This window comes from Myotis brandtii, unplaced genomic scaffold (assembly GCF_000412655.1).
Source record: "Myotis brandtii unplaced genomic scaffold, ASM41265v1 scaffold517, whole genome shotgun sequence".
NCBI classification, from domain to species: domain Eukaryota; kingdom Metazoa; phylum Chordata; class Mammalia; order Chiroptera; family Vespertilionidae; genus Myotis; species Myotis brandtii.
In genome coordinates, this window is record NW_005369706.1 from 274,289 (window position 1) to 286,575 (window position 12,287).

The 12,287-nt window shown below is 46.6% G+C and overlaps 1 protein-coding gene across 1 annotated transcript; it reads right to left on the reverse strand.

Moving 5' to 3' along the window:
• Positions 1 to 552: 552 nt before the first annotated feature.
• On the reverse strand, positions 553 to 12,281 carry SMARCD1 (SWI/SNF related, matrix associated, actin dependent regulator of chromatin, subfamily d, member 1). Its single transcript, XM_005877302.2, has 12 exons — positions 11,625 to 12,281; positions 11,285 to 11,327; positions 11,068 to 11,190; positions 10,465 to 10,587; positions 9,065 to 9,181; positions 7,731 to 7,832; positions 7,023 to 7,184; positions 6,834 to 6,931; positions 5,267 to 5,402; positions 3,574 to 3,696; positions 2,373 to 2,474; positions 553 to 2,243 (listed from the first exon to the last, which is right to left on the reverse strand). Exons 1-12 carry the CDS (start codon positions 11,801 to 11,803, stop codon positions 2,190 to 2,192), a joined length of 1,362 nt encoding a protein of 453 aa, XP_005877364.1. The 5' UTR covers positions 11,804 to 12,281; the 3' UTR covers positions 553 to 2,189.
• Between the last annotated feature and the right edge of the window lie 6 nt (positions 12,282 to 12,287).

Genomic DNA, 12,287 nt, shown 5'->3' on the forward strand with positions numbered 1-12,287 from the left:
AACACAGCAAGCCTTTCTATGCTGATCTTAGGAACTGAAATCGTATTCAGGGCTGTGAAAGTGGGACTGTAAAGAATGGCAGGCACAGAGAACAGTTTTAGCTGTGCAGGCTCTGGCCCCAATCTAGACAGGAGCCCTGATAAGTGGAACTCCCTTAGAGGAGGCTCAGGTTCATTAAGCCTAAAGGATCACAGGCACCCAAGGACCGTGCACTTGAACCAACACATGGGAGCCCTGGGAACTCAGAAGGACGAGGGAGATGTCAGAACTTCTGTCTTATTAGTACTTTCCCATCGGGAGCTGAAGACAGTGAAGAACCCAGGAATCCCACCAGCCTCTGGCCTGCTTGGACCCCTGGGGCTGACAGTGAGCGCTCAGGTGGGGACCTGAGGTCCACAGGTAGAAACCTTTTTTCTACCACATCCCCAGCACCTAGCAGGTGCTCCATAAATAGCTGTGAAACAAAATGCACAAACACCATGCGCACGGCTAAAGGCACTGGAGAGAAAAGCTCAGGGAAGAGCTCTCCCTCAGTAGGTAAGGGGATCCATCCTTCAGAAGATTCTTTTATTAAAACTGGGTGACATCGATAAGGGGACAGTACAAAAAAAATTTTGGTCCATGAAAAAAAACATAATTCAGTTAATAAAAAGTTATCTTTTACAGGGACACTGTGTAGGAGTGCTGAGCTTCCTTCTCATGGTTCCAGCCCCAAGAACAGGTCGTCCAGTGTCACTGGGGAGCTTTCAAGGGAGGGGTAGGATAATAGCAGGAAGAAGACAGGGAGAGAATTCTGTCCCCAGTGTGGAACAGGCAGGGACACCGGGCTGGGGGATGTGCTCGCAGGAGCCTGAGGAGGGGTGGGAAGCAGGGGCTTTGTCAGTTCTGTGGGTTGAGCCCATGCGAACGGAATTCCCTCTGTGCCCAGCTGTCTCCCACCCTGCTGTGTTGAGTCTGCGAGCCTGGGATATACTAACTCGGGGTGATACACCTGGAAGAATCTGAGGCTCTCATGGAAAGATGCAAAACCATCTCAGTTCCAAGGGGCCAAGATCACAAGGTCCTGCTGCTACCTGAGGGGCCTGAAGCTTTGAGGGCAGGGGCTGGGGAGTCACCATCCTGTGAGGCAGGGAGGAAGGAGTCACAAACCCAACTCAGAGCTCTTCTGCAGCCCTAGGCGCTTTCACTCCTCAGTGCCCCAGAAGTCACCAGCAGGCGCCAACTGGGCAGACAAGGGGCAGGAAGACAGGGGTGGCCCAGGGCTTTTACCCGTTTGACTTTAGGCCTGTTTCTCCATGAAGGGATGGGGGAGGCAGAATGGAGTAAATGAATGAAGCACACCTCCAAGCAACAGCAGGAAGGAACAGCCTCCACTAGCAATGACATTGCCCAGGTTAGATCTCTGGGGCTCTGACAGGAAAGGCAAGATTCCCCACCCAAATACCCTGGGTTAGGACACAAAGGAGGGAGTCCTAAAAAGAGCAGCTACAAGGAGTATGCTGGGAGGGAGCAATCATTAAAGAACAAACTCCAATACTGATGTGGCCCCCCTAGGAGGGAGTAAGAGAAGCACTGAGACAGCAGGCCAATCCAGAGACTGCAGACTGACCTGGGCCTCAGTGGAGCTTGAGAGCCAGGGTTCCTTTAGTACTAGAGGGCAACAAGTGAAGGGAGAGTTTGCTCCAAACCTGTGGAGGGAAGGAAGGATATTGGATTCTGTTATCAGGAGAGTCAAGATCAACTAGCTTATAGAGTGCCCCCAGGCCTGAGTCTTAGAGAAGGGAATGAGGCTCCCAACTCCTCGGTCTCTGAAGGGCAGAATCAGTGTTGCTGGTCCCCTTGAAGACCACCTGGCCTTAGGCCCAATCCATTCAATGCACTGATTACCACTACAGGTTCCCTCTCTAATACTATCTAGAGGTCCTATGTAGACCAGGGGAGGGTAGAGGCACCTGGGAACTTTGTGGGGCAAAGGGAAGCTGGGGGTGGGGAGGGATGGGGTGGGAGAAGAGGGTCATAGGTATCTTGTAAGACAGAAATGTGAGACCCTCTCCATTCTGGTGTTGTCCTTCAACCAACAGCATCCCCTGGAAGGTCCCAAGCAAGACCAAGGCAGGTGCTATGAGGCAGGCAGCACAGGGCCCAAAATAAAGAATCGGTGCAGCCAAATCAGGGCTGTGGGAGAGGCCCTATGTATTTCGGATTCCCAGGGCTTGCTCTAATTCTTGCCGTCTCTGCTGCACCTAAGGAGAAAACAGTGGAAGGAGTAGAAGATGAGACAAACCAGGAGTAGGCAGCTAATACCACTGACCCTGCCAGGGAACAGACCCCTTGCCTTTTGTCACTTTTCCCTGTGCAGCCCAGGCACCTACCTTGGAGTAGAAGTATCGGCACACGGCCTCCTGAGCCCAAGGCTGGAAGTAGAACTCAGCTCGGCGCTCTTCCTCTGGGTTACCCACCACATCGGTCATGGTCTGAGAGAGATGGCAGGGAGTAGAGAGAGAACAGATTTGTTTCCTTTCTTTATGCCTGTACAGACTGAATTGTATTCCCCCAAAAGATGTCAAAATCCTAACCCACCCGTACCTGTGAATCTGACTTTATTTAGAAATAGGGTCTCTGCAGATATCAAATTAAGGTGAGATCATTAGGGTAGGCCTAATCCAATATAACTGGTATCCTTATAAAAAGGAGAAATTTGGACACAGAGACAAAGATGTGCAGAAGGAAGAAGTGAAGACAAATGGAGAATACCATCTGCACACCAAGTAATGCCTGAAGCTACCACAGTTAGGACAGGGGCCTGGAACAGACCCTCCTGCATAGCCCTCGAAGGAACCAACCCCTGCGGATACCATCTTGATTTCAGAACTGTGAAACAATAAATTTCTATTGTTTACACCAATTTGTGGTAGTTTACTACAGCAGTCCTAGCAAACTACTAATGTAACACCCACAGTCCCCCCTGCAATCATCAAGTCATTGCCTGGCTCAGGGATCCCTTCTGGAACTCTTGGTCCCTTGCTCCTCTGCTCAGCCTCTAGAAGAGTAGTCACAGTCACCACAGGATGGCGAGAACTAAGGGAACATTTCACACATTCTGTGCTCCTTCCTACCTTCTTGCCTGGGCCTCTGCTGCTCTCCTCACTGGGAAATACCAAATTCTCCTTGAAGCCTGGGCCAGCTATTTGACTCTTATCAATCTCCCTTTTCCTTTTTATTATCTTACTGATACTGGTGAGACCCAATAATGTCTAATATGGTTTATTATTTTTCCAATCACAGCCTAATTTCCCCAAACCGAATGCAAGCTGCTTTGAAGTAGAGATCTTTTCCCACCTGTATCCCCTATGATATGGTGCACAGTGACAACAAATAAATGCAAATGCAAGATAAACATTTGTTGATTCTACCTCCATTTCCCTACTTAACTGTCAGACAGACCCTAGAATGTGCTAAAGATAATCTGGTCCCTCACTTACCCTTCTGGCTCCTCTACCAGATGTCACAGAAAACATGCAAACATGTGCCTCACTGAACTGAGTCCCTTTGCCACTTCCTAGGTATTTTTACCTTGAGGTCCCGGCACTGGGACTGAAGCCAGTCATTAATGAAACCCTGAGGGTCTCTGGCAAAGCTCAGCATGAACTCCCGCTGGGTCTTCAGCTGATTGATAGTTTCTATTGTCTCATGGATCTGAAAGGAAGAAGGAAGCTCATAACATTTTCAAACTGGGGAAAGGCAAAGTTAAATGGAAGACAGTGTGGACATCTCCTGGTGCCACTCCAACCTCGTACAGAGCTGCCTAGAAATGACACTACTGCCCAGAGCTCCAACTGCTCGGCCCTCACCTTTCTCTCAGGAGATAACTTGCACTGTGCTCTATATACCTGATGTGAGAGAAGTTTTCCTTTTAGTCTCCAGTGCCCATTCTGGGGGGAGCTACATGGTGAATACTTAACCCACAGCACAGATGGGTCTAAAAACACTCTTGGGTAGAGAAATAGTACAGAGGGCTGTCTCCAAAGTTAGGGTCCATGGATTTTTTTCTCTGCCTTCTTCTCTTATTCTCCATACTTTTCCTGGCAATTTCACCTACTCGCATGTCTTCCATTACCACTAACAGGGTAATGAGTCCCCAATCTGCAAACTAGAGTCCTTTTCCTAAACTCCAACCAATCCAACAACTTGGATTGCACCTTAAACTCTGTAAAACAAATTCACTACCTTTCCTCCAACACTTGCTTCTCCTCCTGTTGCCAGTCTGAGTGAATACTACCACCCACCCAAACTAGAACCCTGGGAGTCATCCTAATGCCTCCTTCTCCCTCACATCTCACACCACGATCCCCTTCTAAAGAGTCCCAATCCCTTCAACTCCACTTGGACACATCTCAAATCTGCCTACTTATTTCCATCCTCACTGTCTGTACCCTCAGTTTAGACCCTCCACATATCTCACATGAATTACCACATCGGCCTCCTAACTGGGCTTCCTGCCTCCAAGTCTGCCTCTTAAAATCTGCTCTCCACCTTCCTGTCGGTGATGCCTCGAAATGCAAACAGCCCCTCCAGTCTTCAGGACAAAGTATTAACAGGTGTTTCCTACACGAAAGCTTGTTCATGATTATGCTCTACTTTCCTATCCAGTTTCCTTTCCCAAACGTCCCATCACAGGCACCTGGAGCTGTATCTAGCACACAAAGGACATACTTCTTGAAAATGCTAGGCTCATCTTTGGACCTGCACACACTCTGCTCCCTTTCTGGAATGTCCTCTGCCTCCTACACCCTAAGCAGCACTCTCTTTTCAACCCTACTGTTCATTTCCACTCTGTCCTTCAAGATTTCATTGGGGCATCAACTCTTCTGGGAAAGCCTCCCTGTTCTCCTCTTTTTGGCTTTACTTGTAGGAACTATGTCTATTAAGGTTAAAGATAATAAGATAATAACAACAGTAGCAGCAATTATCATTTGTTTTTATGTGCCAGGAACAATGACATGCCTCTACATGGGTTGTCTAACTTAATCCTTACAGTAAGCTTATGAGTAGTCTTTATTTCACATATCAGAAACTGAGGCTCAAAGCTATTAAAAGGTATAGCCAGAATCAGAACTCATGTATGTCTGGCTCTAACCAGCACCAAGCACAGTGCCTGACACATACTGGGTGTCAATACATTTTTGAATACCAAGAATCAAAAGGCAGCCTAGAAGCTGTGATAGAGGGCTGGTAGCACCCAAACTACCCAGGTAGAAGCACCCACCTTGTTGTCTAGAGTAGCAATCTCCTGCTGGCTGGCAGTAGACAGTAGAAAAGAATTCATCTGGGTCTTCAAAGTATCATCCACTTCCACATCAATGTCATAACAAGCCGTCTTTTTCTGATCATTTGGGTCAACACTGGGGAGGAAATCAAAGGGGCCTGGTAAAGGGCTTGTCTCCTAAGACATAATTACACAGGGTCAAAAAGATGGCTCAGGAATGAGGAGAAAGAAGTTGATTGCAAAACTCCTTTTGGGTGTGACGGAAGTGTTCTGGATCTTTCTTATGGTGGTAGCTACAGGGTATTACACATTTCCCCAAAGTCATCAAAATATACTTCGAACAGGTACAATTTATTGCATACGTATAAACCTCAATAAAGTTGATCTGTTTAAAAAGTCAATGGTAAAAATTTAAGTGGTACAAGAGATAGCCAGTGAAAAGTAGGATTCTCCCTCCCCAAAGAAAACCACTACTGTAGTATCGTGTGTTATCTTTCTGCCTGTTAAACTAAAATTGACCCTGAAAATGAATTCAAATAAAACACACACCACACAAAAAAAGTGCTCTAACTTTAATTACAGGAATATAGAACAGACCAACTTCTCCTAACCCAAAGTATAGGTAACAGGAGTTACTCCTAGCTGAGTGATGGTTCACAGTCTAAAGAAAGGAAGGCCTTTATTGGAATTAATACAGAGTAAGGGTAAGAAGGCAGAGAGACTATATCCAACCAGAGACATGCTGCTTTGAGGAGGAAGTACCTTCCTTCATGTTATATGTGCCTAAAGATGCCTTGCTTATCCATCTTCTGAACAAAAAAGTAGATGGAGGGCCCTAACTGGTTTGGCTCAGTGGATAGAGCGTCAGCCTGCGGACTGAAGGGTCCCAGGTTCGATTCCAGTCAAGGGCATGTACCTTGGTTGCAGGCACATCCCCAGTAGGGAGTGTGCAGGAGGCAGCTGATCGATGTTTCTTTCTCATCGATGTTTCTAACTCTCTATCCCTCTCCCTTCCTCTCTGTAAAAAATCAATAAAATATTTAAAAAAAAAAAAAAGTAGGTAGAGGTCATGGAGGTGGAGTGTCAGACTGGAATGCTCTACCATCCAGAGAAAAGATGGTAGCCCATCAGCGATGAACTGGTAAATGTCTAAAAACGGATTCTCCAAAGAAGAGGGGAAAAGCCCTGATTTGTAGCATTTGTCAATTTCTGTGGTTTAAATATTCCCAACATGGTTGATTTCAAGCTGCCAACATTACATCACTGATCAAGGAGCTGGGAAGAGCTGTGCAGTTACACATCATTATATAATACTTCCACCAGACAAACACAACAGACATAAGTAACCTTGAAAACATAGATACTAATAAAATAATTAGGAAATGATGAACTTTTGAGTAATATTCATTTTAACATCATATATTTAATTCTGAGTTTATATAATTTAATTTAAATAACAGTATGTTTAACAACCTGCTTGCAAAATTCCTGAAAAGTTGACAGTTGGCTTGTGCAAATTGGTACAAGTCAGCACCAGTACACCACTACCTCCCATACACATGCTTACCTGATGACATGGTTGATGATGATGGGTTCTGGTGGCATAAGCAAGGCGTGGAGCCTTTGGGGGATCTCTGAAAACTTCATACGTTGAGACTCAAAGATCTGTGGAAAAGGGGAAGGGGATCAGAAGTTGGCATCCTGGGTTCAACTAGGGCTACAGAGGACTCTAGCAAAAGAATGGGTCCTTTCTTACCTGCTGGAGGTACTTGTCACAGATGACAAACTCCCGCTCATGAGGGTCCTGGAGCTTATGTGTCTTAATATATTGCCACAGTGCTTGAATGATCACTGGACGGGTCTGGGTGTGGATGCCCAGGAGCCTAGCCAGGCGAGGATCTAATTTAAACTGGGGAGGCTGCAGAACATAGAGATGAAGCGAGTGAGCTGGGTCTATATGCATTTTGGGGTGTTTAGCATGACCATACATTCAAGTCATTCAACAAGTAGTAATGTAGTGTTTTCTCTGGGACAAACACTAGGAGAAATTCAAAAATGACTAAGACCCTATTCCTGTATCTAGGGAACTTAAAGTCTGGTGTAATTATCCACAACTAGACTTAAACTTTAAAATGTCAGACTGCTGCCCTAGTTGGTTTGGCTCAGTGGCTAGAGAGTTAGCCAGTGGACTGAAGGGTCCTGGGTTCGATTCTCGTCAAGGGCACGTACCTTGGTTGTAGGCTCGATCCCTAGCCCTGGTTGGGGCTCATGTGGGAGGCAACCAATCGATAGATGTTTCTCTCTGTCCCTTCCACTCTCTCTAAAAATCAACCTGAAAATATCCTCAGGTGAGAATTAACCAACCAACCAACCAAATAAAAACAAACAAACAAAAATGTCAGACTGCTAACGAGATGTGGCTGTGGCTGTGAAAGCCAGACCCCCTCACGTCACCATAGCATACCTGGTAATCCAGCATCAGTAGGACAGTACACCGGACATTCACATCTCCTGGCCGCTTCACCTGGAAGCCATCCGTCTCCTGGGTAGTGGCGGTCCTGTGCCACTATAGAGAGGAAGATGTCAGGGGGTGCTCTCCCAGAGGAAGAGCTGGGGTGGGAGGGAAGCGCTTCTGTAATGACTGAAGTAACTTTGATTACTGAGGCTACTGGAAAAGAGCAATAGCATGAGTTTATTCGTTTTTTAATTGCTTATGGCTTTGGGATTATTATCTGTTTAGTTAGATTAACCTTTTAATTCTTACTGCTCAGGGTCACGTTTAAATTAGCCTAAATTTCCAGTGATGATTTTATCTACACGATGGATAGTACTCATGTGCATGGTAAAATAACATAACTATCACTTACTGAATACTTACTATGTATGAGAGCATTCTAAGACATTTACTTGGATTATATCATTAATTCCCACAACATCCATAACAGATAGGCACAGTTCAGCCTATTTTGCAAATGAGAAAACTGCTTAGAAGAATGAAGGTTGCCTAAGGTCAAATAGCCAATAAGTAGTGGAGCTGCGATTTGAGATCTGGTGTGTCTGACTCTACAGGCTACATTCCTAGTCACCACCATGCTTTAGTTAAGCATATTTACAAATTTGTATTGATTCTATGACTTATTTCCCTTATTAGATGGTAAAGACCTTCCCATGTCTCTTAATGGTTGAGGTTAAGGGGCTGCAGTTACACTGGCAACAAAAGGAGCAGGTTAAGTTCACTTGGAATGTTGGACTGCCTCATTCTGGTTTTGACTGTATCCCAAAGAATACTGTTGCTAACATGGCTTTCAGAACATTGCATAATCAGGCATTATAATAACAAATTCTTAATTTTGGAATGTGAATCTAAACAGAGCAGGGATCAAAAGGAAGTCCCAGATCTATAACAGTAACCTTAGCAAAGAACAGAACCCTAACAGTTAGCCCCCCTAATTAGAGAATCTACTACCATGAAAAAGTATGAATGATGTATGGTTAACTATGTCTCAACCTTGTTAATAAGCAAGATACATGTGGCATGTAAAAGAGGCCTCCATTAGAATTTCCCTTGAAAGTGGAGGGAACAACCAAGATAGTAACATTAAAAAGGTGAGACAAGTCAGACTGCAACAGCTAGTGCCACCTGGAGGTCAATGTGCAAACTACAATGGTGGTACTGTACCCCTGGGGTAAGTCTTTATTTTTTATTTATACCTCCCCCTCCCCCTAGACATTAAAGTTTGACTCCCAAGTCCATCATCCTTCAGTCAGAGTCAAAGTCTAGAGGGCAGAACTACTCACTTCTACCAGATGGTTGTCTGGCCCATACAGGTCTTTGTCCAGTTCGATCACCAAGGATTTAAAAAAGGAAGAGAACTTCCTCTTTTGTTTGGTGGCATCATATTTGGACAAGGCTGACTAAAGGAGAGAGACAAAAGGTTATGTTAGAAAATCCCAGAAAAAATTCCTTGAGACAAAGTCCCATAAAAAAAAATGGACCCAAATAGCAATGGGAAAACTCAAAAATGTCTTTTGAGCCTGGCTGGGGTGGCTCAGTGGTTGAGTGTCGAACTATGAACCAGGAGGTCATGGTTTGATTCCTGGTCAAGGCACATGCCTGGGTTGCAGGCCTGGTCCCCAGTGGGGGGCATGCAGGAGGCAGCTGACCAACGATTCTTTCTCATCATTGATGTTTCTGTCTTCTCTCCATCTCCCCCCCACCCTGAAAGGAATAAAAATATATATTTAAAAAATGTCTTTTGAGTATCTCTTAGGAAATGGCAAGGTAGGTGTCTGTGAGTATTAAACAAGTCACAGTAGCAACAGAACCCTGAAGAAGCAGCCTATATTATGTATAGGGTCACTGACTTAACTTTGTCAAGTTAAGCCAAACCATTACACATAACAAAGCGAGTCTAAACAGAGAAAAGTCTGACTATAGAGGGGAAATGAATCACAGGCAACGAACAGCCAGAACAAAAACAGCTTTATTTGGGTAGAATGACACCACCAGCACACGGCTGGATCTATAAAGAGAAGGAGGCTCTGACACTGAACCCTGGTTCTCCTGCAAAAGTGCATTCACATTAGCTTGCCTGTGAATAGCTAAAAATAGAGAGCCAGAGAGTATAAGGGAAAAGTGAGCTTCCCCAAGGAGCTTCTGGGTAGGAAGTTTGGGGGCTATCACCTGTCAGCTGATGCTCCCCATGAAGCAATCAAGGGCCTGTCAGATAAATCTGCTCCACTTAAACTGCGAGATGTCTCCAATGAATGTTGGGAAGATAGAGATGCCACAAGGGGAATCAAAGACCTCAAGAACTCAGAGAGGAAAATATGGCCTCAAATTCTAAGTGCAAGCTCACTTGAAAACACACACACACACACACACACACACACACACACACACCAGAGTACTCTGCACATACTGCTAAATTCAGTGGCCAGTAGCATCAGGAGGAAGGTAAATAACAAATCAAATCCCAGGACAATAAGGTTCTCGATATGACACCACAGTGAGGGCCAAGCTGTGGGAGCCAACACAAAGAACCATTGTCTTTAGCACAGGGAACACAGCGACCCCTCCCCCGCTGTTCCCAACAGGCGCTGTGAGCCCCAGTCAGGCTTCCTGCCAACCAGACAAGACTGCTTGTTCCCAGCAGCTCCCACCCTAGACACAGACCCGTGGTGGACCTTGAACTCACATCCTCCAGGAGCCGTCCTTCTACCCGAAGCTCCCAGGAAGCCACCGTCCCTTCCCCATCCTCGGCATCTGACTTAGCCGGATTGAAAGTGTTAGAAATGAAAATTCGCAGCTTCCGTTTTTGCTGAGGAAGGCAGAAACAGGATTGATGGTGGGGCTTCGGTGGTTTGATGTTGAAGACAGGGTCTCCCCAAACCCCAATATTATTCCTAACAGACTAGCTTAGTGTCTATCCAGTACCTAGGGTGGGTGGACAGAGATTCCATCTAGGAGTACAGGCCATTGGTCTGAGTGCAAATGTATATACTGAGATGCCAGGTGGTTAAAGTCATGCAAGGTACCAGTTCCTAAGGTGTCAGAGTAGTTGTAGCAAAAACATGGACAAGGTATAGTATATTTCTGGTGCAAGAGGTATCAAAAATCCCTCCCCTCTTGCTGTTTTGTTTTTATGTTCCTAATGTAAGTCTCAGTTGGTAGGTAGATGGGAAAGATGTAACTTAAATGCCAAGGAGGGCTGTGCTGCGTGTTTGATTTCTCATCCTAAGCCTGTTGCAGGTTCCCGAGTCCTCTCTTTGGTTGTCTGCCTAGTGTACTCCTGTGTTACCTTGATGGGACGTTTCAAGGCCTCCTGTATATCTAGCCGCTTCCTCATGATAGTCTGGTCCAGTTTCCTTTCAAAAGCCAAGAGATCCATATAGGCCTGGGATTCTGGTACCAGTTCACGAATCTTAGAAACAGAAAAATATCATGTGGATAGAGAGCTGACCATCTCTATTCTCAAACTCACCACACCCTCAAGAAGACCTACAGCCTGGACTCACCCTCTGAGGTAGAATTTTGTCAGCCATCTTCTTTTTCTTTGCACTGTTCAAGATAAATACTGTTATCAGGTTGGGATGGAACGAACCAGAACATGAAGACAGGGTGTCAGCACCCCCTTTATAGTAAAGTGAAGGGACTGCAAAGATTTTTCTCAAATCAAAGACATTCCCCCCCCCCCCCCCCCCCCAACACACACACACACAACATGAGGCATCAAGAATAAGCACATTCTGCTGACACAGCACCACCATTTCTTGGTTCAGATCCTCCCACCGCCTGAGTTCTCACAGGTCCCCTCCCCCACCTCCTCCTCCCCCCTGCCCCCCAGGGTCATCTTACTTGTGGTTTCGATTCTGGACCGCCTGCTGCTGGACCTGCTGGACCTGCTGAGGAGCGGGTCTCTTGCGGGACTGGTCCATCCCTGACTGAGCCAGGCCAGGTCGGACTGAGGGGTTCCCCCCATAGCCAGGGGGTCCCATGGAAGGTCCCTGAGGTGTCATGCGGCTGCCTGGCAGCATGCCTGGTCTCTGCAGAGGGGAGAGGACCCAGAGATGTCATAGCTTCCCCTGCTGAGCCCACCGAGAAGGGAAACGGGGGGATTCTTGGGCTCTTTGAATGAAGCAAGGCCAGTGGGGGGAGCGCTGGGGGCGGAGTACAATGGAGAGCCCTCTGCCCCTTTGAAATGCAAATGACAGGAGCTTCCTCTGCTCCAGCCGTGATTCCTAAGAAAATATCGCTCCAAAGTAGGAATCAGGTTACACTCAAATCCCCCCTCGTCTACTTTGTATCGGACACACCGGGCATCTCCAGCTCCGACAGTGCTGTCAGCTCCTCCCTCCTCCGGGGCTGGTGGTGTGGCCCTAAGCCCTCATGCCCTCCAGGTCTCAGCTGCCCACGTCGGCCCCTCCACCCGCCCGGGATCCACATCCTGACCCCGCCCCACGGAAAGCGTGCCCCCGGGAGCAGGTGGAGAAGCTAACGGCCTCTCCCGCTCTCACTCGG